This window comes from Maniola jurtina, chromosome Z (assembly GCF_905333055.1).
Source record: "Maniola jurtina chromosome Z, ilManJurt1.1, whole genome shotgun sequence".
In the NCBI taxonomy this organism is placed as follows: domain Eukaryota; kingdom Metazoa; phylum Arthropoda; class Insecta; order Lepidoptera; family Nymphalidae; genus Maniola; species Maniola jurtina.
This window is the reverse complement of record NC_060058.1, coordinates 3,189,967-3,217,695: the sequence shown is the minus strand read 5'-3', so window position 1 is coordinate 3,217,695 and position 27,729 is coordinate 3,189,967. Positions and strand designations below refer to the sequence as shown.

At 38.1% G+C, this 27,729-nt stretch overlaps 1 protein-coding gene across 1 annotated transcript; it reads right to left on the bottom strand.

Annotated features, from left to right (window-relative positions):
- Nucleotides 1-27,067, bottom strand: LOC123880338 (chondroitin sulfate proteoglycan 4). The gene is made up of 25 exons (XM_045928426.1): nucleotides 26,657-27,067; nucleotides 26,419-26,555; nucleotides 24,992-25,138; nucleotides 23,566-23,709; nucleotides 22,153-22,334; nucleotides 21,350-21,557; nucleotides 20,144-20,299; nucleotides 19,011-19,235; nucleotides 18,019-18,306; nucleotides 16,652-16,849; nucleotides 14,265-14,371; nucleotides 13,252-13,387; nucleotides 12,116-12,291; nucleotides 11,283-11,442; nucleotides 9,524-10,729; nucleotides 8,960-9,141; nucleotides 8,416-8,569; nucleotides 7,203-7,694; nucleotides 6,284-6,479; nucleotides 5,890-6,045; nucleotides 3,473-5,331; nucleotides 2,931-3,169; nucleotides 2,314-2,464; nucleotides 1,540-1,687; nucleotides 1-1,376 (listed from the first exon to the last, which is right to left on the bottom strand). The coding sequence occupies exons 1-24, from the start codon at nucleotides 26,709-26,711 to the stop codon at nucleotides 1,580-1,582; spliced, it is 7,062 nt and encodes a 2,353-aa protein (XP_045784382.1). The 5' UTR covers nucleotides 26,712-27,067; the 3' UTR covers nucleotides 1-1,376; nucleotides 1,540-1,579.
- Between the last annotated feature and the right edge of the window lie 662 nt (nucleotides 27,068-27,729).

Below are 27,729 nucleotides of genomic sequence, written 5' to 3'. Positions count from 1 at the left end.
ATTGACTTAGTTTAATAGTTGATAATAATCTCATAAGAACGGTGGTACTTAAAAGGTAAAGGCCGAAACGCATTTGCACTGCGCTCCGCGATGTGACGCGTCGCAACGCGCAGCGGCAAATACATTTTATATGAGTTTGTCTGGAGCAAGGCGCATTTGAGCGACGCGGCAGGCAATTGCGCGTCACGTCGCGTCGCGCAGCTCAGCGCAATGCGTTAAGCCCGCACTGTGAATTTTCCCCGGGCGCATCTACGGATTCTGTGCCATATGAAATTTCGCGAGTACGCGAGCTTTATACAAGGAGCAAGTACTCGCAAAATGAAAATTTGCGCGAACGGCTTCATACAATTTCCATGTTGCCAGAATTCTGCGGAAAAATAGCACCGTGAAATTTAGCAGTGCGGACATACCCTTAGTTTGATATAAACCGTTTGCACTCGGTGACTAATTCACACGCAGTTAAAGCGCATCAGACGAACTGAAATCCGCTACAATTTCTACATGTTTGAAGTCGTAATGCGCAAAGGCACACAAACTTAAACAAAGTAACACTGATACAATAATGTTTATTATGTTTTTTCTTTAAACTTTAGACTTTGGGTTGTGGATATTACACAGAATCACCACTTTTTCAATCAAATTCGCTTGCGCAGAAAAGCGCAACGTAACACCGACTAAAACCGAATGTAACCCAATGAAATACATGAAATATTGCTCGTATAAATAAATACCACAAGAACAATTGGACTCGTGCTCGTACAGTGCCCGGCAGGAAGGATTACAAATCGAAAAATATATTTGCCAGTTTCAGTTTAGTAGAGCGTTGTTTCAGTCGTTGAGACCTACATAAAACCTAACATAAGCACGAGTTAGGCCGCGATTACACCTGTAAGTTTTACTTACGTAAGTAGCTTTTTGAGGAAGGTCGCCCATGCGATGGACCGATTGAATTAAGTCTACTGTGGGCGGCCCCTTGCACGAATGTGCCAGGCTGTCAGGTGTGCAGGCAGGGAGAAGTGGCGAATGCTCGTGAGGCGTATAACATCTGCCTTCAAAGTTGACCACGACCGCTCTGCCAAGAGTGTTACAACGAAGAAGTAAAGTTACTAATTTTGACTTACATGGTGTTTTTTCCTGCCGGGTACTGAATGGCGTTACAATATCGGACTATCCGAGTTACATGTGTCCCCAAATATACTAACAATATTCTTATCGAACAGCTCGTTGTATGAAACGTATCTAAAGTGTAACTTCGCAATTTGCGTACTTTTTCACCTTGTAGTTGCTTAGTAGGAAGGGCGTTGGCACGAAGTCCATACCGCGTCTTTTCGGTCGACGGTTAAGCGTCACGAAGTTCTCGTGGGTCGTTAGGGTTACTGAAAATTGTAAAACTAAATTGTAAACTTGTGTAAGGGCAAGTCTGAAATTGACAGTGGAATTTTATTATAATTATTCCTACAAATGACTTTTCCACTTTCCTGAGACCTTTCCTGAGGCGGTTCCTAGTTTGCCTATTGTAAGTAATTTGACCAGTTTTACCTTGCCTAGGCACCCTGGGCAGGGTAACGGTGTCCGCGGGTCAGACCCAGTATTGGTTGCGTCTGAGCATTGGGTTCGTAGGGGCCGCGCCCGGCGCTCGGATTGGGTACGCGGATTCACTCGCCTCGTAACTGCTCCAGTCTTCAGCCTGCAACATAATAGGTACCTGGTGAGTATTTACTAATGTCCGACCGAACGTTTGGTTTCGGCTTAGGCCACCTTCGGCCAAAAAAAAACCACCTTAAGCCAAATCGGATTCGGCCACAAGAGCCGAAGTTTTGACCGAAGCCATTGGTTTCTAGCAAGCGCAGAATTTAAACCAAGAGTTACACGAGAGCGCAATAGTAGGGGCAATTTACAGGGGGGGGGGGGGGGGGAGTTTGGAGGTCTCACTGCGCCGACAAAACAAGTTCATACGCATAGTAGTTTTTGGACTCAATTCATATACCTGGACTATAATTAAAATTAATAGTAAAGCCCTGTGAACATTGTACAGTTTTTATTGGCATGGGTATGGCAGAAGTTAATGACGCCCGACGCACAAAGATTGTGCACTTTTCGGGCATCTTCAAAGAGTGTCCTATACTAATTTCCAAGATTTATCCTGGTCGGCGAGTATGAAAAAAATTAAAAAGGTCCCCGGATGAGTTCGAAACTAGTCGGACTTACGTGGACTAACCATAAGCACAGCCGAGAACATCTGTATTTGTAATGGACATCACTCACGAACGCTAAATTGACAGGTTATGTTAAGGATTAGGGGATGGAACTTACATCAGTATGGTCCTCCGCGCCGTATGGGTATCGGGCGTTAAGGTCCGGCAGACCAGCGTCGGCCAAGGGAGTCACTTTACACGCCACGCTTCCTCCAGAAGGCAGGGGTGTACTTGCGCCCGTGTGCACCGACTGCTCCGATGATACGTATCTGTGTCAAGAAAGTAAAAAACTGATGATGTAATAAAAAAAATTGGAAATCAGAGGGGACCGCTGACAGGAATGAAGACTAAGGGTGAGATCTATAGAGCGAACTCTGATTTAGACTTAAGACAGAGTTAAAACGAGACAGATGTATATATCTAGCATAAATATGTCTCGTTTTAACTCAATCTTAAGTCTGAGCAAAGTCAAAGTCAAAATGCTCCCCTGAACAGTCTTTAGTAACAGATAAGGATCATGAACACAAGATACTTGGCTAATCCATACTGAATTAGGAAATGCGACAGTATGTCTGTCACAGATCCTTTTAGCAGATGTTGACCAAATTGATTCAAAGATTGCTTGCATCCCTGACCTACTTTTTATCCCGGCAAACCGATAAGTTCCCACGGAATTTTTCAAATACTTAAATTGAAATCGCAGGTATCATTTAATAAACTAATATTTTCCAATACCTTTTAATAGGCGGTGTTGCTTGAGTAGGTGAAGGCATTAAATGATCTGGTGGACGAGGTAGCGGTATGGGAGCAACGGCGCCCTGGCTTTGTCCGTGGATTTTAACCAGCGCGTTCTGTTCCCGCATGAGATATCGACGGCATTTCAGCAGCCCAAATATCACTATGATCGCTAAAACCGTTCCTAGTAGTGCCATTACGACCATCATGTAGTAAGACGCCGATTCGCCATTCGCCACCTAGGATATACAAAAGATTTTTTTAAATAAAAGTGACTTATTTGCTATTTTCTACACTATTAATGGTAGCACAATTATATCGTTTACTAGTTATATCTTTGAAGATCTTCTCAGACCTTCACGAAATTCATTTGAGGCCATTCTGAAGATATTTTAATAAAAAGTTTAAGTTTAAGTCAAAATTGATATTCATAATTCCAATAAAATAAATTTATTCATGCAGACAAATAAATGTTCAATTGTGTCGATTAATAAGTTCTTTAACTTAATAATGTAACGGTATCACAAAAAAAAAAAACTTACCGGAATACCCTCATGACTTTCAGGGTCATTGGGCCCTGGTAGATTTTTCTTTTTGCCGCTTCCAATAAAAATCTTAACATCACCAGCGGCCGGCTGAAATATTGTAGCTGCTAGCAGAAACCTGAAACTATCCTCCAATCCGTTCAAATCACTCAGTTTCTTCTTTGGCACATAATATATGACGCCTGCTTTGACATCCTCGTGTGTGAAATATGCAACCTCTCGCTCCCTCGCACTGGTTTTTTCACCAGAACTTCGAATGATCTTTTTCAAAGTTCCATATTTAGGTTTCTTGATTAACGTGTACACAGGAACACTGGCCGTTAGCTTAGCTAATTCAGTGGCGTCTAAGTTTGCAAGTGTTAATTTTGCTTTCTCTGCCTCCACCTTCAAATTGCCTAGTACCATCAGTGGCTGCACGATAACTTCTATTTTAAAGGGCATGGTCGAATTACTGTTGTGCACGTAAGCTATAAGATCGAAACTGTCATTCGCGACGGTCATATCATTTTGCATATAAATAACAACCTTATCCATCAAATCCTTATGCGAAAAGTACGTGACAGGATTCCTGCCTAGATAGATCATTCCGTGCACCGGTTGTCCTGTTATATTGTACCAAACTTTTGACTTCTTTGCATTGGTTTCTATGTATATTTGATCGGTAGTCACCGTGGCTACATTTGAACCCTGTTGTAAGTATATCGGATGCAACGAGGTAGCGTTTAGTATAACAGGTAAGACGTCTATAGTGAAAACTGTGTATGTCGGTTTGAATTGACCATCCCACACTCTGAAATAAAAAGTCGCTGTTTGGAGTAGACCCGAATGTTCGTATATAATTTTCCCATTATTTATATCTTCCTGAGTGAATTTGTTTATCGATTGGGCCTCATCTATTGTTTGGTTTTTTTCCCAAATAACAAGTCTTCCCTGGGTCGGTCCACTGATTATATCGTATAAAATACCGGATGGAGCTGTATCTGCGTCTTCAGTGAGCAAATCATTCTTTGTCAGTGTATAGTTCTCTCCTTGAACGACTTGTATCTGAGGTGTATCGGTGAGCAATCTGAATGGCTGATCATTCACTGGTATGATGTTGATTGTTATGGTTACATTGCAGAGGAGAACGTAATCTGGTAGTAAATAGAGGGCCATATCGATTTTGTCCTGTAAAGTGTCGGAGTCATCGTGTTCATATGTCACAACACCATTTTCTAACTGAGCTTGTGTAAGAGAAGACAAGTATGGTTTAAGTTCGCCGTGTGAAGGTTGTGACCACTGCGCTTCAATTTGAGGTTGCCTGACACCCGCTTGGGTTTCCAAATAGGTTATAACGTTGGTGACGTTTACTCTTATCGGAATTTTATCACCTTCCTGGACTTTAGTAACTGGGACGTGCACGTATTTTGCTAGACCGCCGGACGATACGGATATGTCAATATTAAATATTTGATCAGCTATGGGTTTGGCTAGTGCGGTTTCCACGGTAAATATGAACGAGTCGTTGGTGTGTAAGTCGGAGAATGGATGGGTGTGCTCGTAATACACTATCGTATTATTTATATCTTGTTGTGTGAATTGCTTTATTGATCTGTGATGGTTTTCGCCGTTGAGCATTATAAGTCTACCCAGCGCTGGGGCTCTATCAATTTTATACACTATGTTCCTCGTATAGTCTGAACATTTCGACATAAGGTGGTAGTTGTTAAGCGGTTCCCTCATCAAAGGGAAAACGCGCAGGGTATGCTTCCTTACCAACTTCAGTGACACTGATTTTGTTGTTATAAGAAACGTTATTTTAGATAGTTCGTGAAGACCATCTGTGACGTTGAATATCATCTTGCCTTTGGAGCCGTCTGTGAAAACATTTTTATCTTAAAATTCAAGTTTGTAGTAATAATTGATTAATGATATGGAATAAAAACAAAATGGTGCCTATTTAAAATCAAGAGATCTAATAGTAACACATTTTTATACTATATGACACCGAGCATGCATTGCAATGGCTCTTTGGTTTGGACGATATTCGCGGGCTACCTATTGAATGATGAAGATACTATGTCGAAAATATTTCCGCAAGCACCAACAATAACTGTACAAAGTTTCAACTCAATCAGATGAACGATAGGCAAATTAATAGACAACGAACAAAAATTATATTTTTTATATTAGACACGTGCTTGACCACAATCAGATCTGATTCGAAGTGAAATTATCCTATCCTATGATGTGAAACAAACACATGTTCCATCCTATGATGGGAAGTTTTTTCCTAGAAGATGCCTATTGACTCTTTCTTTTGTGTAAAGGCATTGTATAGAATTGATACAATATTTTTTAGATCATTTCAGTTTTGAGTACAGCTGAATGAACATAACAGACTATTCGGTTAGTAATAATTTAGAAATACTCACTTTTATGAACGAAAATGACTTGTCTGCTATCTATATCGGCTTGAGTGAAATGATCCACTGGATTATCGACATCACCTTTCATGGCAATGTAACCAGAAACTATATCTACCACTCTGATTGTGACATTCTTGAGTGGAGTGTCTATGTCGTTAACATCTGTAACACAAAACAGAAGGTAAGATTTTTAATAGCTATCTGCATGCCAAATTTCATGATTCTAGGTCAACGGGAAGTACCCTATAGGTTTCATGACAGACACGAAAGACGGACGGACAGACAAACAGACAAACAGACAGACAGACAGATGGACAACAAAGTGATTCTATAAGGGTTCAGTTTTTCCTTTTGAGGTATGGAACCCTAAAAATAAAAATAAGAAAGTATGAATACTTACACAGTTCATTCCTGGTAAAAGTAAATGTTCCACCTTCCCAAACGCAGAGGCCCGTATTAGCAGCAACAATGGGAGGTTCATCATTAACCGGAACTATGTTTATCCTCACATAGAATGGTTCACTTTCCTTACCGCCCTCAGTTAGTGCTGTCAGCTTTATTGAGTCCGAAGATTCCTCCGAACCATCATTAACATACTAGAATAAAAACAATACACTAATAGGTAAAGATAGTTAAAAATTATATTCTTGTTTCCTATGATGCCAATTGAGGTATACCAAGTCAAAAAAATTAAAAAGGTTTTATCATGTTTGTAAAAGTACTAAAATTTTCTTAACGTGAGATTTCCATAATGTCCGCAAAGGTGAGTGAAGTCTACCAATCTACACTTGACCAGTGTAATCCATACTAATATTATAAATGCGAAAGTGTGTCTGTCTTTCTGCCTTTATATTTTTTATCCCGGAAAACCAAACAGTTCCCACAGGATCTTCAGAAAACCTACATCCACGCGGACGAAGTCGCGGGCATCCTCTAATGGATTGTAATTAAGGCCTTTTCATTCTGAGAGGTTGAGATAATGAATCAATTTTTCCTAAAAAAAAACCAATCTCGTACTTCAGTGGATAAAACTGCTATTTCTTGTGAACGGAATTTATAAAACAGTACAGGACCCGACAGAAAAAATTTCAGATCCAATTTTAGAAAGAGATAAAGCTTTCGCAGAGTGTTCTCTCTATCGGCGAGACTAACAAAACATCATAACAACATTAACTAATATAATGAGTGCCGGAATGAGTGCTAAAAACGCTCTACAAAGCAAAATCTCTTTCTAAAGGTTTATCTGCAATATTTACTGCTGGTACCATATTTTTATTTAGGCATCATATTATTATTAAGTATTAATTTCAAGTTCTTACCATTATATTGCCAGAATTCAGTTTCAAAACTGGCAACAAACTGAGCTCCTGGTCAGCCATCACAATTTTCCCATACTTTGGTTTCTGTAGCACTTTGTAAGAAATCACTTTACCACGATAATAGTCCGTCACAATCCTGAATAGGTCCTGTTTTACACTGACCGATTCACCTTCAACGACTGTCAAATTCGAGGAGACTACATAGAAATGTTCAGGTATTATTATTACTGTTAACTCGAGACTTCTAAGCCAAACTATTCCATTTGTGACATCCATTTTGATTTTATCTCTAGTCCTGTTAACCCCGGATTGCACGTACACTAATCGATTTAAGTTTATAATTGACTGGTCAAACATTTTAGTATGAACAGGCTCTTCATAATTTTCGACTTCAATGGTACCCGGTGTTGAAGATATTTCGAGCCAACCGTGGTATGGGCCTTCGACCACTTGATAAACTATATTCGAAGGCTCGATTTGAGGGTGCATGACCTAGAAATAAATGAAAACACTTTCATTTACAATAATATTCAGTGAAGAAATTTTGGCAAGGTCATATCAAACTTCTTTCAATGTTTAAACCGAAGAATTAATAAGCACTAGCTGATGCCCGCGTCTTCGTTCGCGTGGATGTAGGTTTTTTAAAATTCCCGTGGGAACTCTTTGATTTTGCGGGATAAAAAGTAGCCTATGTGCTAATCCAGGGTATAATCTATCTCCATTCTAAATTTCAGCCCAATCCGTCCAGTAGTTTTTGCGTGAAGGAGTAACAAACATACACACACACACACATACAAACTTTCTCCTTTATAATATTAGTGTGATATACAAATATAAATATACATAATTAATATAGCACTCCAAGATTACCATGTGACAGACATATATTTCCATCAGATGAGATTGTGGTCAACTTGCAAACATATTGCCTACTCGTATATTATATAATGTAGTAAGAAGATATATTTTTTTAATAATATTTAATTTTAAGAGAGAAAAATGTTTTCTATAAGTTCTTTTGATTCCGACATGGATCATATTATATGAGTATTTTGGGAATTTTACGTGGGAGTGTCTATTACCTTTTCACGGCCCATCTTTTCAACCGATTTTCACGAAATTTGGTGTTGGTAGGGTCATGGTTCCTAGTGAAGAATTAGCAATTAGCAATGAGGGACTATAGTATGTTTAATGCAGTTGTAAAGGTACTTGCCTCCAAAATGTCCTTGGTAATGTTAACACTGGTCGACTCTTCAACAATGAGTGGTTTGTTGGTAGTAATCCTCAACGGTTCCCAGTAACTTGATGGGAATATTTTTATTGGATAGATGCCTTCACCCCAGGCCTCCAAACACATTACTTTAAACCTAACAATACAAAATAACATCAAGTTAATTCAAATCTACATTTTACACTACTCAAAAGCTAGATTTTTCTTGAACAAACCAAAACCCAGCAACAATTTTTTTTTTAGCCACAGTCGAACATGCTAACCACTAGACCAACGAAGCAGTTAATTCGACTCTAGCCTATTATCTATTATAGATAATAAAAATAAGTATACCCGGCTGTGTTTGTTGTGGGCTCTTCTCGGACTTGGGCGCTGTTGTAACCCTCGTAGCTTTAGTTTTAAGTTACCTAAGTAATTATCACCACTAGATCGTACTAATTTAACAATTTCGACCATCAATTACAGGAGTACAATTATACCTACTTTGAATAAATGATTTTGACTTTAACTTTGACTTTATCGTTACCTGAATAGATCTGTGGGAGTCTTCGGTTCCCTATGTCTGTAGGCAACTCTTCCTGCAGCAATGTCCAATTGTGTGAAGGTAATTGCACCTTGGCCCTCTCCAACTTCTATAGAGCCATGTTTCGGCTCTTGCGTCACTTCATAGCGAATATCCTCTTCCAGACAGTTCATATTTGTGTCCACCTAGAGTCATAGATTTTTGTTAATTTATTGAAGGAAAAAGTAATGCAGAACTTGACAGAATTAAGGTTTAAACCTCAATTTCGGCAAAAATGGGCGCCAAACAGAACAGCTGTTTTGAGACCGCCATCTTTTTTGAGGTTTTACCAAGTCATCAATGTAAGGTAATATAATAGCTCTATAAACCAAGTAGTTAGTGCGCTGGATTCTTTCCTCTGTTTTTCTGCCATTATTTTTACAAATTAAATTTAAAAAAAGGAATACCGCACGGTTAGTATCACTTTTGTGTGCACTTACGTACTACACACACGCACGCACGCACGCAAAAATAGACTATTTAGTATTTACCTAGATAACTAAATATAACCCATGTTTGTTAACTTACTTGCATGTCTCTAGTAGTAATAACGACCGCTTTGCCATTTTCAACAATAGAGCCATTCGTTGGGTACATTCTTATAAAAGGTGGTGACGCTTGTATTTCCAAATTGCCATTCACATCAAACAAACCATCCGAAATCCAAAACGCCATCTTCCCATACTCTTTGCCTTGGTGTTTGAAAAGTACCAGATTCTTATTGATATCGTCTTGCGTGAATTGAGCAATTTGTTCAGCCGGATTGTCAGCTCTAAATATACCCCCATTTGGGGGGTCTTTGGTAAATCTTTGTACGGTATATATTATGTCGGACGGTTTAGTATCCAAATCTGCATCTGTGTAACTCAAATCTCGAGCTGTTATGAGCCTTGCACCTCCGTGTACTATATGGAAGACCTTTTCACTCGTCCGCACTGGACTGTTATCATTCTTCAGTATAATGTCTATGTGGAACACTCCAACATATTGAAAATCTTCCGGTTCGGGGCTAAGTGCCATAAAATGGAACGAATCGTGTCTACTCTCTGAATCATCATGCGAATAGTACACTCTATCTGAATTTAATTCTTGCAGAGTAAAGTATGTCGTGTTATCTCTAACTATCTTCAAATTGTCACTGATGACTTCAATCTTCCCATGTTTGGGTAAATGTGTGATGTTGAATACAAGATTCGTGATGACGTCTGTTCGAAAATTCAGATGCGTTGCAGGTATTGCCATTCTGGAACCTTCTATCACTTGTAACCTTTCCAACGTAGTGTGAACTCGACCTGACAAATGGTCTGAGGTAAGAGATCCCGGCACATGTCTTATTGTCATGACACCAGTAATGTTTTCGCATTCGGTGGCTCCCACAACAAATGTGAATTCATCTTGTATATGCGAATATGCTCGTCTATGTAATCTGTACCACAGTTGATCCAAGTCTATGTCCTGTTGTGTGAAAGTGCTGTACATTTGCAAGTGATGCTTTCCTGAGGATAAATGTAGAATGCCATATTTTGGAGGTTTCAACAACGTGAAAAGTATGCGATCGCCAGTTAATGCCAATGGCCTAGTCTTAAACCTGAGGTGTTGAGACGATATGAAGGCTTCTCTAGTATTGTTTAGCACTAATTCTTCGTTCGTCGATTGGTACAATTCCAGTTTGATAAAAGTGAGTCGAAAGTCGTAAAGCGTGTTCGTTCGTACAGTCCCCACGGATGCCTTGAACTGTAAAAATAAAAATACCATAGAAAACCTACTATTTTCAAGAAATTTTTCATAGAAAGGTAAATTGTAAGTTAATAAAAAATACAGGTACTTCTCTAGGGAGCACATAACTTTAACCGACGATAAAAACGAAACTTTTTGGAGTTATTGTATGTTTTAAATATCACTCGCTTTAACGTTGAAGAAAAACATCGTGAGGAAACCTGCATACCTCAGAGTTCTCCGTACTCGTAACCACCTCTCATTATAGCCTCGTTCATTGAGCCTCGATAGCTCAACGGTTGAGGAGCGGACTGAATTCCGAAAGGTCGGCCGTTCAAACCCCACCCGTTGCACTACTGTCGTACCCACTCCTGGCAAAAGCCTTACGCTTAATTGGAGGGGAAAGGGAGGTATTAGTTATGATTAGCATGGCTAATATTCTTTTTTTTTTAAAAACTAAGAGGAGACCCGTGTTCTAGTTAGCTGGAGATAGGTTGATGTTGAAGATGATGAAATGGGTTACACAAGTCAGATTTTCTTAACTTTGTTATTGTTATTAAAGAAATCTCACCTTAAACTCATCATGCGTAGGGTTTCCAAGTATATGCATATATCGTACACGGCCAAAGTTAACCATTTCACTCGTAAACGAATCGACTGTCTGCCAAGTGCCATCTAACACTCGAAGTCGTTCTACCACACCAAACTGTGGCGGCTTCACTATGTCATACCTGCAAATAAATTTCTTTTAGTCTGTGGAGTCTTAGAAATTGATTTCTCCGTGATGTAAGTCTCATTTTTCTAGACTTTGGCATGCAGATAGCTACTATGACGTAGACATCCAGTGTGAAAGGATTTTTGAAAATTCCACCCTTAAGGGGGTGAAATAGGAGTTCCTACGGGATTTTAAAGTCGCTGACTTCGACTAGTAAGTCACATAATGCGGTGTTCTTAGAATAATCATATTTATGGGTTCTCAAATTCTTATACCTTCAAAACTAAGAGTATCAGAAGTTTAACCATACTAATATTATAAATAGAAAAGTGTGTCTATCTGTCTGCTAGATTTTCACAACCCATCAGTTTAACCGATTTTGATGAATTTAGTGCAAAATTAGCTTACATCCTGAGAAAGGACATAGGCTACTTTTTATCCCGGAATATCGAAGTTCCCACAGGATTCTCAAAGGGGCATCCAATTAACCAATTTCTTTAAAATTTGATATAGAAGTAGCTGGAAATTGACATAGGAAACTTTTTATCCCGGAAAATCAAAGAGTCCCCACGGGATTTTTAAAAAACCTAATTCCACGCGGACGATATTGCGGGCATTATCTAGTAGAGAATAATTTAATAATGAGCATCCCTTGAGTCTTTTTAGTTGGATAAAAAAAATATACTCACTTAACATGCACATTCGTTTCATCGGCATTAGTTGCAAAGGTGAGGTTATCTGCGGTGATTAGCGCATACGAGTTGTGCACTAGAAAAACACCGGTATTGTTGACTAGGCGGACTTGTAACGGCACCACTGAAATCCGAAGTACGCCTGGACCACTAGTTTCTATGCCGTCTGATACCTGGAATCACATTTTCACAACCCATTTTTAACCGATTTTTTAGGGCTCCGTACGTCAAAAGGAAAAACGGAATTCTTATAGGGTCACTTTGTTGTCTGTCTGTCCGTCTGTCGTGTCTGTCAAGAAAACTTATAGGGTACTTCCTGTTGACCTAGAATCATGAAATTGGGCAGGTAGGTAGGTCTTATAACAAAAATACAAGAAAAAAAAACCAGAAACTGTAAATTTGTGTTTTTTTTTTATTTACTTTACTTTAAAATTTGTGGTTACTCACTGACAAGTACATTTCAAAGTAATCGTGATGTTCAGAAATATGTAAACATTGAAATTTTGACTTGAAGATACCCACACTAATGACACACCGATGCCAGAAGGGTGTTCCATATCCGAGCAGTTCGAATTAGAAACGAGGAAGCAAATCATTTTGTATGTATCTGTGGAATTATAAGTTCCATCACAATCATTATATCAACCTGTGGACATCCACTGTTTAACTATCGCAACATATAGGCTACTATATGCCCCCAGATTTAATTCATAAACCTACGACAAGAACTAAACCGTCCCACCAAAAACATTTCATGTATATTTGATTGCCAAGACTCACAAGTTCATAATGTTAAAAAGTTATGAGATCTCTAGTAGAGCCTAGCTCCTAACTGAGCTTAGATTTGTGCTGCCCATTCTGACCCAGTGCTTGGGACCTATCCCAAGTCCAAAGTAACTTAAGTAACTTAAGTGCTCTTGACTGTATCACATTTATAACAATAAATAACAAATAACTCTACTTACAAGCTCTGATTTTACAAACCATATATCATGTTAAAAAAAGTATGACTTGGCTGTTTAATGTTCGTGAATTTTTTATCTGAAAAAACATTTAAGCCCAGAATAGCTTGTGCGACTATCACGTAATGGCCCCATAATACAACTTAGACTATTGGACTATAGAAGGTGTACCTGCAAAGTGAGACGGAGAGACGTTTTGTTGAGCTGCTTATCACTATTGGTGCCGTGGACGTACGATATGACACCAGCATCAATATCCTGTTGTGTGAAAGAGTCTACTGGCTGCCCGGACATTTCTATATGGCCACTGTAATAAAACATCAGATTATTACTAGTATAATATAAATGTGTAAGTAAATGTTCGGGGTGAATGTGAAGTCTTTCTCAAGTTCTATTTTTTTTTTTAAAGAATATTAGGCATGTTAAATGACTAATATTCCCCTTTCCTCTCCAACTAAGCGTCAGGCTTGTGCTAGGAGTAGGTACGACAATAGTGCAACGGGCGGGGTTTGAACCGTCGCGTCGACCTTTCGGTTTTCAGTCCACTCCTTTACCGGTGGAGTTATTGAGGCTCTAAAGTTCTCTATAGAGTTCGAATCTGTGGCACATTGATTAAATTATACAGTATTACCTTTAAGAACATTTTGGAGAACTCTCAAAAAGCAGGTTACCTCACAATGTTTTTTTTTACTGTTAAAGCAAGTGCTATTTAGTTTTTTTAAATACACATTAAACTATGAAAATTAGAGGTGCGTTCTCAGGCGTATACATCTAAGCTCGGAGTCCCCGAATCGGAGGACGACCCCTTAGTCACTAGGATATCACCACGACTCGCCTCGATAGCTCAACGGTTGAGGAGCAGACTGAATTCCGAAAGATCGGCGGTTCAACCCCCACCCGTTGCTATTAATTGTCGTACCCACTCCTGGCACAAGCTTTACGCTTAATTGGAGGGGAAAGGGGAGCAAAAGTCATGATTAGCATGACTAATATTATTATTTTTTAAGTAGTGGTATGGTAGTAACTTAATAGAGCTTGTGAAAGAGATAGCGTTAATGTTCCCAATCTCCTCATTTATGCCTCATACAAACGATATTGCTTGTTTTTACAGAATTCTTTCTTTTTAATGGTATTTGCTATGACCTCATGACGATGAAAAGAAATATTAAAGGCATTATAATTACCTGTTAGCTTCATTTTTTCCATGCAATATTGTGTACAGAAGATCTTCCGGCGGAGTATCTGGGTCTTCTGCCTTCAGTATATCAGAAGTGATGACTTTTCTTGTACCCTAGAAATTGTAACACATTACATACATAACCCATAAGAAAATGTAATATAAAAACAAAAAACTATTAAAATATTAGACATCGAGCTTTAGAAAGAGAGAGTTCATCATAGCGCGTCCTCACTGTCACACATGCATATGTGACTTTTTTCTGATTTGTTAGTCAATAAATATGGATAAGCCCAAAAAATATTTGGAAATTATTTAAGTTAAAACTAATGACTGTCATAATAAAAAAATAATTAAAATAGATTGAAAATATTTGTATGTACATTCTTATTGTATATAATCATGCATATTATAATAGTAAATATAGTATACCTACAATATTAACTGACCGAAATGAGAATTCAATAAAGAGCTGTTGTTATTATTAACTATTACTCTCACATGAGGTTATTTTTTTTATATATAATAAGATAATAATATAAGATAGTATTATCATCTTCATTCGAAGGTGCAAAACAAAAATATAGAATTCTTTGAACTAAAGAAAATGAATTGAAATGAAGAAGTCCAATTATTCATAGACATATATAAATTATATATATATATATATATATATATATATATATATATATATATATATATATATATATATATGTGTCTTATTCACACATATCTTGTGTGAGATCAACTGATTAACACCACTCTTTTCGATTAGTTTTTTGTTGACATGTGTTATAAATTATAATAAAGCGTGCAAACAATAATATAATATCTGAAATATTTTCTAAGTTGAATATAATAGTTTAGTAATAGTTCTTAGGGATGATTTTGTATTTTTGGGAGATTTTAAGCTGAATAAACTAGTTGTATGGCCCGGGCAGACTTGCAAGTCTACATGCCTTAAATCAAATTTACATATTTAGTGTTGAGTAAATTTTTTTTTTATTCAAATACAGTTAATGTGTTATGTGATAAGTTAAAATATGTATAAACAACAAGAAACAAGGCGGTTGCTCTTTTCTGTTTGGTTTTTCAAACTGTAGGGATAGTATGAGATTCAATACTCTCTAGAACGTTGATAGAGTTCGAGCCCCTTGAGCCCCTGTAATTTTAAAACTACATATTTTTAGAAAAATCTAAAACACCACAGGCACAGATATTCGTTTCTAGAATATATCTTCAAAATTTCATGGACTTTGGTTGCTTAATATTCAAATGAAATTGGGACTACGATTGTATGGAGTAAGTGTCGGAGAGAGCCCTGTTAAAGACATGTCACAAGATTTCTATAGTAGTATAGACGAAAATGAACATATAAACAAGTTACGGTTGATTTTACATTTACTTTAAACGCTCGAATTCTATCAACGTTGACGAGATATTAAACCTCATACTAACCCTTCAGATTTTTAGTTTGCCGTGCAATGGGGATAAGTGGCAAGTATGGCCGGGCAAATATTAGGATTATCTAGATTGTTATACTCACACTAATACATTTTTATGCTCAGGTTATTCGCGTGCCAAGTTAGCATGCAAACTACACAAAAGCAACTCAAAAACAATGACTGAAGTACATAGGTCATTCTGAAAAGAAATAAAACATAAAAAAATAATGAAATAAAACAAAAAACATAACGGGCTTAGTATACGATGGGCCTATGCACTGGGCCCACGTTTTGAGGTTATATACTAAAGGACATATCCTTACTAGCTGATGCCCGCGACTTCGTTCGCGTCTATATAGGTTTTTTCAAAATTCCCTAGGAAATCTTTAGTTTTCCGAGATAGAAAGTAGCTTTGTAGTATTTCTTGACGATAAGATTTTCCACAAGAACAACAGATACTCATGCTATCTCACTCATAATTTACGAGTACAAAACATGACGCGTAGACAACAACCAGTAGCAGATAAAGCAGTGCTATGATTGGCTAAGATATTGGCGCCATTTAAAAATAAGATTTTTCATAGGTACGTCGGCGTAACTTGTAAGTGTGGTTAGTATTCATAGTTTTGCCACTGACGTTTTAACCATTTTAACCACTAGGTTATCACTTCTAGGCAGTAGGCAGACGAGTAGACTCATATTTTCTACTCCCATTTGATTGTCAGTCAGTCAGTCTGTTGGGGCTTCAAAATAGAGTTTTTTAGATCCTCGATAGCTCGATAGGTTGAGGAGCGGACTGAATTCCGAAAGGTCGGCGGTTCAAACCCCACCCGTTGCACTATTGTCGTACCCACTCTTGGCACAAGGTTTACGCTTAATTAAAGGGGAAAGGGGAGTATTAGTCACGATTAGCATGGCTAATAATCTTTAAAAAAAAATCAAGACTTACCTGAGTAAGCCTCAGGACTTTCCCTGGAAGTAGATTGAGTACAGGCGGGTCGTTCACTGGAGTGACATTGACGTGAAGGACGAACGTGTTCCGCCCTTGAAGATAGCTGGGGAGTGTGAACTTAGTCTCCGGGATCAGTTCCATTTCTATCACTATAGCGTCCTGGTGGTTCTCTGACCCGTCGTGGACGTATCGGACCTGTATTTTTTTTTAAATCATCAATCATCATCATCAAATAATGTCTGTCGCAGAACCAACGGACACTGACAGTTGGCCTCGTCCACAAACAAAGGTCGCTCAGCGCGCTATGGAGCGAGCTATGTTGGGTATTACTCTCAGGGATAAAATCCGGAACGAGGAAATTCGCAGAAGAACAAAAGCGACCGACATAGCTCAAAGGATTAGCAAGCTGTAGTGCCAATGGGCAGGTCATGTCTGTCGTAGAACCGACGGCCGATGGGGCAGACGTGTTCTGGAGTGGAGACCGCGTATTGGTAAGCGCAGTGTGGACGAACTCTAGCCCGCTGGACCGATGACCTGAAAAAGGTGGCGGGGAGCGGGTGGATGAGGAAGGCGGAGGACCGTGTTTGGTGGCGCGCTCTTGGAAAGGCCTATTTCCAGCAGTGTACGCTTACGGGCTGATGGAATGGAATTATCCAGCAAACATCTACCGCTGGATACAGGTATCTTGTAGGGACTTTCACACGGCACAAACGTGCATTGCCAGAATCCAGCAGCTCCCTGCAACTGTTTGATATCATTTGTCCACCCTAGTGGAGGATTCCAACACTACGATTTCTGATGCGAGTTCAACATTGGGACCATGTCTTTCGGTTTTTCGAACTATGTCCTTTGCCCTATGCCACTGTAACCCATTGAGCTGTTGGTTACTCTGGTTCTCCTACTTGGGTCATCTCATTCCTGATTTAATCACGCAGTGATCTATATGTAGCTTTTCTTTTTTTTCGTGTGCTTCATAAGAATAATTAACTTACATGTTGTTTACGTATGGGAAATGTCAAAAGTGCAAAAGTGGCCTATAAAATGGCCCTACCATAATAATGTACCAACCATATGTATCAACAAGTGTAAATTAAAAATTTATAACACCCCCGACAAGTGAAGGTTACAGTAATAACTAGAAAAGAGCTGATAACTTTCCAACGGCTGAACCGATTTTCTTGAATTATGGCTAAGAACACTCTCGATCAAGCCGCCACCTTTCAAACAAAAAAAAAACTAAATTAAAATCGGTTCATTAGTTTAGGAGCTACGATGCCACAGACAGATACACAGATACACACATACACACGTCAAACTTATAACACCCCTCTTTTTTGGTCGGGGGTTAAAAATAATATATTTACCTTATCTCGAGACAAGTCCATCAACGTAAAAAACTGTTTAGACTTCTCGCCCTCGACGTAATTCGTGTACTGGGGTAGGTTCCTCTGCAGCGACAGGTCTACAGCTATCCTACCGTGCTGCGGCGACTGTGCCACATGCAGTAGAACTCCCGTCGGCCGAACTCCATACTTGTGGTGGTCTAACACCACGTCGATGTTCTGCGTGGTTATAACCGCTACACCACCTTCTTGCACCGTCAACGGGTATAGGGACACGAGTTCTAATTCGCTGCTCGATTTTGAAAATACCTGAAACCATATAAAATCAAAAATCAATTTATTTATTTCACTACTAGCTGATACCCGCGACTTCGTTCGCGTGGATGTAGGTTTTTTAAAATTCCCGTGGGAACTCTTTGATTTTCCGGGATAAAAAGTAGCCTATGTGCTAATCCAGGGTATAACCTATCTCCATTCTAAATTTCAGCCCAATCCGTCCAGTAGTTTTTGTGTGAAGGAGTAACAAACATACACACATACAACACACACACATACAAACTTTCTCCTTTATAATATTAGTATGATAGTGTTTCTTATGATACTTCTGTGAATCTACCATGATTCAAAATGCAGATTCTATTGAGAGGAGCCGGCAAGAAACTCAGCAGTTGCTCTTTTAAAATCCACCAGCCTGTATTAATTTTAAAGTAACAATCTCCACAAAGAACGGATTAATCCAAATAATATTTTAAAAGTTTAATTTGTTCGCTTAAGGTCTAACACCAAATAAGTCAAAATTAGGAACTTCACAGGGCAGCGAAAAAAATTTCTTTTCCCAGAAGTTTCCAACGCAGTGGCTTTCATTGCGTTCGGTAGTCCTATCTTTTTGTCTTCTACTTTAAACAGTAACAGCTCGATCGAGCAATAACGCATAGTTTCAGTTGTTACACTTCAGTTGTTGTCTCCACTCCATTCTGCAGGTGGGTGGTGAACCTAAAAAAATGTTATCTTACCTTGTACTTCTCAGCATAATCCGGGTTAATGCATAGATCAGTATCGCACTTGCAAGTGAAGTGATCAACGCCATGCTGTTCGCAAGTGGCGCGAGGCACACAGGGCGGACTCTGCCCCGCGTGGCAAGGGTACCACCACACGCACCTCGGGCTCACCCCATACGTCACCACTGCGTTCGGCAGCCCTATCATTTTGTCGTCCACCTCGATCGGTCTGATACAGCCCTAAGAACAAAAAGATTAACATCAAAACTATCCCGCTTGTAGTAACAAGTGTAAATTAAAAATTTTCAACACCCCCGACCAGTGAAGGTTACAGTAACTAGAAAAGAGCTGATAACTTTCAAACGGCTGAACCGATTTTCTTGGACTATAGCTAAGAACACTCTCGATCAAGCCACCTTTCAAACAAAAAAAAGTAAATTAAAATCGGTTCATTCGTTTAGGCGCTACGATGCCACAGACAGATACACAGATACACAGACACACAGATACACAGATACACACGTCAAACTTATAACACCCCTCTTTTTGGGTCGGGGGTTAAAAAGAAAATTCGACGTGACACGTTGCGAGTTGAGTCCCTGTGATAAAGGACAAATACAATTACCTATGTTTGACTGATGGATGGGTTTCAAAACAAAAAATCACGCTGCATTTCATAACAGTTGTAACATGTGTAAATTAAAAATTTATAACACCCCTGATAAGTGAAAGTTACAGTACAGGTTACAGTTACATTACAGGGGGATTAAACACAAAAAAGTCATTTTCTCTGTCATTTTCATAAGCTAGCCGCATGCGAGAGACAGTGAGACTTTTTATAACACATGTGCTCATTCAAGGACACTACTCAAGCGCAATGTGCTAATGTGTTGTACGTTCTAGCTCTCGTTACTGTAATACTTCTTTTAGAAAAACTAGGCTGTAATACTTCTTTTGGAAAAACCTTTCTCTCTATCACTTAAACTAAGTCTGAGATTTATAGAGCCCACTTTGACTTAGCTTAGACTTGAGACACTGTTGAAACGAGACAGCGTTATATCACTGGCATAAATGCGTCTCGTTTTAACTGAAACTTAAGTCTGAGTAAAGTCAAAGTACACTCTATAGATCTCCAGCCTTAGACTTACCATAATACTAGAATCAGCAGCCTTGATTCCTTTAGAAAAAGCCTTTTGTCGTTTCTCGTTCTCTATGCCACCAAGATAAAAGGAGTCGGACAGGTCGAGGTATCTAGTACCGCCGCTTTCTATGCGAGTGCTCATCGCTATGTTGTCTATGGAAAGCTGGAAATATAAAATAAAAAGTGTATAGTTATTTTATATAAGTACTAGCTGATGCCCGCGACTTTGTTCGCGTGGATGTAAGTTTTTTTTTAATCCTGTGGGAACTCTAAGATTTTCCGAGATAAAAAGTAGCCTATGTGCTAATCCAGGGTATTATCAGCCCTGTAGTTTTTGTGTGAAGGAGTAACAAATATACACACATACACACATACCTACATACACACAAACTTTCGCCTTTATAATATTAGTGTGATTTCTTACATGTTTCACATAGCAAGAACGTGATTCAGTTTCATTCAGAGTATATTATGTTTTAATGAATCTTGTTTATTAGACTTAATTATGAAGGAGACAAAAAGGTTCGCAACACGAAGCCCTTAGTAATAAAATGGTATATCAATTTAAAATTGATACTGTTTCATAACCTAGACTCACTCGAGATAAAGAAGAAGATATAAACTAAAGTTAACCAAGAGCAATATGTATCAGACATTTCAATGGAAGCTATTAGATTTTGAATCGCGACCTCGCTGTATGCTTGAATAAAAATAGGGTCATATTATATACTCCAACATTGAGATAATATTTTTAGAAGTAACTTCAGGCATTACATAAATCTGTCTTTTTGACCATCTTGAGTTGCATGATCCATATCTATTTTAATATTATAAATGCAAAAGTGTATCTGTTTGTCTGTCTGCGTGATTTTTCTGGCCCATCCGTCGAACCGATTTTGAAGAAAGGTACAGACGCTTGCATTCCAGAGAAGGGCAACGGCATCCGTGAAAATATCTCTGATGTGCCTCGGATTCAAATCCGGCATATAACGTCCGATTTGTTGCTGTGTCAAAGATGTCTACTGAATAGCTTGGATTTGGATCAGAGATCGGATTAATTTTTTTTTTTTTTTTTTTTTTTTTTTTTCGGATCGGATTAATGCGTAAACAATATTCGAGCCCGGTCTGAGTATTTTATATCCGTATTTTCACGGACTCAGATCAGATAGGTGCGTAACCGCTCTTATTCTTACAATTAGGAACAAATACATACCTCAATAAGAGAAGGGTTGAAAAGGAGGTGCATTTTATGCCACTGGCCATCGTTGACTCGCTCCGTGTGAACAATCTGACCCCGCGCCATCTTAACCCTCACGGTTCCCTCCAAGATCTCAACGGCCAAATAGTCCGAGCCCCGACCTCCACCAGGGTTGTACAAGATGATTGCGTTCGGTGTTATCGTTTTGAATTCTATCTGCCATCTAAAATTATTAATATGCACATTTCATAACCATTTCTTCTGGTTTCTTCTGGTTGGAAACCATCAGCTTCTTGCTGGATCTTCTCGGTAGGAACAGCATTCCGAACCAGTGTAGATTATTTTGAGGATTCAAAAGCACTTGTAAAAGTTTAATTGAATAAAAATATTTTGAATATGAATCATTTCAGCCTGCGACGTCAACTGGTCAACATACAAAGAGCGCTACCACACTCAATTCTCAAACTCTTACACTCTGTGAAAATGTCAGGTCTATAAATATGAGATACAGCACGCTGACAAACAGACGGACGGACAACGGAGATTTAGTAATAGGGTCTTGTTGGTACCCTTCGGATATGTAGCTCAAATTCAAATTTTTTTATTCAATTAGACTTTTACAAGTTCTTTTGAATCGTCAAAAGCATCTAACACTGGTTCGGAATGCCTTTCCTACCGAGAAGAACCAGCAAGAAACTCGGCGGTTGCTCTTTTCAAAGATATCAAATACAATAGTATGCCAAGTTCTATAGCAAACAATTAAAAACCAAACATTTCGTTTGCAATTTCATTTAGACAATTATTCTGTGAATATGTACCTTCCACCCGCTCTGGAGTTAATTTTGGGAAGAATCATATAGGCGCCTTCATCAATGAAACTAATTTCAGAATTGACATCGGCATCGAACTCCGGAGCACAATTCCACGTGACCCCCTCAACGTGAACGGAACCACTGCGGCTTCGTGCTTTCTCGATTATTTTTACTCCATTGTAGTACACCTGAATACAAGGCTTTTATTAGGACTTCATCACACTAATATTATAAAGGCGAAAGTTTGTATGTGTGTGTGTGTGTGTGTGTGTGTGTGTGTGTGTGTGTGTATGTGTGTGTGTGTGTATGTTTGTTACTCCTTCACGCAAAAACTACTGGACGGATTTGGCTGAAATTTGGAATGGAGATAGATAATATCCTGGATTAGCACATAGGCTACTTTTTATCCCGGAAAATCAAAGAGTTCCCACGGGATTTCGAAAAACCTAAATCCACGCGGGCGAAGTCGCGGGCATCGGCTAGTTGGTAATAATTCTGAAGGCAAATAGATTTTAAAGCATGTGCAACTTTTTCTTACCAATGTAATAAGAAAAGGACTGCTTAAGCTTATTTTAATTTAAAATTGTCAAACCTCGTGACCAAGTGCCAGTCTTTAGCATAGTATTTAAATTGTAGAGTGGCACTAAAATTTTAGATTGCAAATCTAATAGTTATTTGTTATGCAAGGCAGCAAAGTTGTTATTTTGTCGCGAGAGTTTATCTTGAATTCCCAGCCAGCGAAGGATTCTAAGGTTGAGATCGCTTCGCTTGTGGTTTAAAGATAGAATCCTAAATAATGAATATGCAGCCGTGCAAAACACACCACTTTTCATAATTCATTTACAATTCTTTGGATTCTGGAGGAAAACATCGTGAGTGAACCTGCATGCCCGAAAGTTCTTAAGGTGTGTGAAGCCTGCCAATCCGCATTTTGCCAGCATAGCCGGCTATGGCCTTTTCATTGTGAGAGGAGACCCATGCACAGTAGTGCTAAGTAATTTCTGATCAAGTATTCTAGTCTCCTTTTCAAGTTCTACGTTAATCCATATTACTAATATTATAAATGCGAAACTGTGTGTGTTTGTCTGTCTGCTACCTGTTCACAGTCCAACAGTTTAACCGGTTTTGATGAAATTTGGTACAGGAAGGCCACTTTTTATCCCGGAAAATCAAAGAGTTCCCACGGGATTCTTAAAAGCCCATCTGTTTAACCCATTTATGTGAAATTTGGTACAGAGGTAGCTTGCATTCTGGAAATTGACAGTAGCAACTTTTTATCCAGGAAAATCAAAGAGTTCCCACAGGATTTAAAAAAAAACTAAATCCACGCAGACGAACGAAGTCGCGGGCATCATCTAGTGAATAATATTTTTTTTTGGTTTTTAAACACTTGTTTAGTTTGAGTAAAATTTTACATACATCTTCCATACATCCGCGAAAGTTCTCCATATGACCAAGAAAAAGTTCCGAAAAATCGCCTTGCCCTCCAAGAAACACACCAAAATGGATGTTAAGCTCGAAGAAGCGCCCCGGCAATCTCTTCTTCACTACATTGTCGTCAACCTAAAAATAATAAGGCAAGTCATTACATACCTACTCGTAATCAACCGACTGTGTCGGCTGACTCATACACTTGAAAACTTGTACTATACATAGCCAGAGATGCTGTAGGGAATATTGAAGTCATTGATAAAAGCTGTAATTTTTATTTTCTGAGTATATCATCGCACAAGATATAACACTAAACTATTATGTGCTTTTCAATTTTGAATATGGGTACTATCAAGTCAAGAGTAGGCATCTTCTAGGCAAAAAAGTTCATCATTTGCCATTAGGTTTGATTGCAGCCAAGGCCCATCCAAATACATTTATGACGATTCTAAGAATGATTCATTTTCAATCCATTCGATTCAACACCATTCGACTGAATCGAATAAATCAAATCGTGATTTAGTACAATACAAATGGCAAGAAAATGATAAGAACGTCTGCACTTAAAATAACTATGAATGAATCAATAAATGTTTTAAATAACGTTTCAAATATAAAGATAAGTGAAAGTTAAAAGATGTAGGCACGTATGTAACGCAAACTCAAATTATAAATGTAGTGGCGAAAATTTAAAACCCAAGATTAATGCGAATGCACGTAGGCAAGTACTCCATTTCAGTAGATCTTGGCAAACTCCCAAAACTGCATTATAGATATATTTTTTATACATCAGGTGACATTCGTGTTGCATATGTATATATTAAATAATGGGTATTGGCTCATATACATGTCCTGCCTATGTGCAAATTATTAATTATGTCCTTTAATGTCTGTTGATCATATCTATTTCAAAACCTATTCAGGTTATCTCTCATTATTTTTGCTATACGTGTCTATGTTCTTTTAAATATTTTTAATCAATTAGAGTTCGAAACTATATTTTAATTAATTCTTCAATAAGTTCTAAACCATTATGTAATAAATAGCACAGGTATTCCTTATATTGATCCTGACTTTATGACTATTAAATAACTATTAAGTAAAGCGCAACACACACTTGCAGGGTGGAGCAGAGCTGAGGCAAAGTATATCTTTTTTTTAAGCAACTCAAACTAAACTTTATTAGAATTTATTGAAATAAAAATACCTAAACATTTTAATTTTACTTTGTCATATGGTTGAAATTGATATAAAGAAAAATTACAGAAGAAACAAAGGCACCACATACCAAATCGTCCCTTCTAAGCCAAATTAAATAAAGCTCACTTTGAGTTCAATTTCTCAGAGAAGAGACTTTATCACTCCACTCTGCAGAGGAGTGTTGCACCTAACTCTTAACTATTTATTTACATACCTTCATAGTGAGATTTGCTTCTCTTCTGATGATACTGACGTGATGCCATTGTGTATCATTAAGATTAGTGCCTTTGGAAGATGATAATTCACTCTCTCCAGCACCAAGGTTAATGTGAAGTTTCAATCTACCACTTTCAAGTCGTATCTAAAATAGTTATTTAAACTAAGTACTTTGTTGATTTTTTAATAAATCCACACTAACCATAATATTATAAATGCGATAGTGTCTGTCTGTCTGTTACCTTTTTACTGCCTATCCCCTCAGTCAATTCTCATGCTTGACACAGAGATAGCTTTTATAGAGAGGCAATTTTTTATCTGAGAAAATCAAACAGTTCCCTATAATCTAGTACCTACTATTTTCATAATTTTATCTATTTGTTAGGATGTTGTGCAAGTGCGATATGCAATAAGAAGCCAAAACATCCAACTAAATCATTAGTGTGCAAATATTATAACAAAATTAAAAGACTGTTGACATCAAACCAAACAGCTCGAATCCTGTGTAAATTTTTTGTTCAATGTTTCTTGTAGGAATATTAAATGTGAGGTGGTGAGCACTTATAAAACAAATGAATATAATAAGTGTAAATTGAAAATTTATAATACCCCCCGACAAGCGAAGGTAACAGTAACTAAAAAAGAGCTAATAACTTTCAAACGGCTGAACCGATTCATAGCTAAGAACTCTCTCGACCAAGCCACCTTTCAAACAGTAAAAACTAAATTAAAATCGGTTCATTAGTTTAGGAGCTATGATGCCACAAACAGATACACAGATACACACGTCAAACTTATAAGACCCCTGTTTTTGGGTCGGGGGTTAAAAATATTAGGAACAAGGTTAAGTTTTTTAAGTGTAACTTTTTTATCCACAAAGGAAATACATCGACCTCCTTTTTGGGAGGTCAAGGGTTAGATCCCAGATATGCACTTCTAAGTTATCCAAGTTATGTGCATCTTGAGCATTTGTTTTAAACGATAAAGGAAAACACCATAGTAAGGAGGTCTGACAGTTCTCCATAATATCCTCAAAGTTGTGTGAAGTCTGCCAGTCCGCACTGGATCAGAGAGGCAGACAACAGACTAAGCCCTTTTCTGATGAAAAGCCCAAAAAGAGTAGTGTTATAAGTTTCTGTGGCATCGTAGCTCCTAAACTAATGAACAGATTTTAATTTAGTTATTTTTGTTTGAAAGGTGTTCTTAGCTATAATCCAAGAAAATCGGTTAAGCCGTTTGAAAGTTGTCAGCTCTTTTCTAGTTACTGTAACCTTCACTTGTTGGGGGTGTTATTTTTTAATTTACACTTGTTAACATTTGCCACTCTTGGCGATTGTATTAAGCAGGGAATGTCAATGCAAGAGAATAATTAATATGTACTATTTAACTACTACTAATATTTATTACACTCATTTGAATACATACCATACAGTAATCTGTTTTACCCGCCGCAAGTAATAAAAGTGCATCTGATAAGTGAGTACGGAAACTAAAGCTTATGTCCGTAATACCTTTGGCTTCTTGTAGTGGATAGGAAATATAGCTGGCTCCATAAAACGACGCTAAAATAAACGAATCCTGTATAAACGGCTTACTGCCACAAAATGTATAACTAAAATCATAATTAGCGGTTAAGAACTATTGTTGTCTTCATAGAACTTACCTTTATCGAAAGCCAGCCCGAAAGAAACGAGACACAATATAAACAAAAGTTCCATTTTAAATTATTTCACACAACACAATTTTATAACAAATCATTCAATCGCAATCAGCTTAAGCGGCGCTGAATAAATTTTCTAAGAAAATAGCTCGGAATCATTTCGACAGTCCATAGAACAATAAAATATCTTGACATGCTCAAAATATGCTCAAAATCAACAGAGATTGCAGGTGTGGCGTCTCAATGAAAACAGTCCATTTATAAAACAAAATTGGTCATAACTTCTCTTATTTTTGCCGTTACGAACTACTCACTCCGCGCATAGCATTTTTTCTATTTGAAGTCCATCGTAACTCATTTCAAAATTAATAAAAACCCAAAATCACAAAATCACAGTGCCTCACACAATCGACATCAATATCAAAGACACAGACCACGAATCTACGTTCTATATACATTTACTCTATGGTTCTCAAAGATGAAAATGGATGAAAAGCACAGTGCCTACCACAGACCACGAATACTACCAGCAAAGACCTTAGGTCTTTGCATGGTCTTTGACTACCAGTAATCCAATCACAGCAGATAACAGATGTACTATAGATAATACTAAGGTGGAAGCGACGGGGCGGACTTCGTCTGTGTTGGTGTTAGCTGGCGGGCGTGCTCTGCCTTTTTGCAGTGTTTTTTTTGTTAAAACTGACTGGAAAGCGCTTTAAAGGGGTGCCGTGCGTATGTTGGCGAGTGCCGGCACAGACGGGGTTCATACTTGTATAGTTTAACTAACTTATTACAAATAACTACAAACTTGACATTGGCTAATCTTTGTAAAGCCAGACGAGAGAGGAAAAAAAAAGCGACGGGGCTGCCCGCGAAATTCAAATTTAATTTGGTTTTTCGCATTTTTTAAACTAATACGATAACGTAGGCTTATAGCATTTTCAATTGCGACAATGACAGTATTATCCTCACAGGTTTATATAAAAATCTTTACTTGAAAAGGTCCCGTTTAAGAAATTAATTAAAGTATAGACTAATTTATGAGAATAGTGTGTGTGAATAATGTGAACGCAATA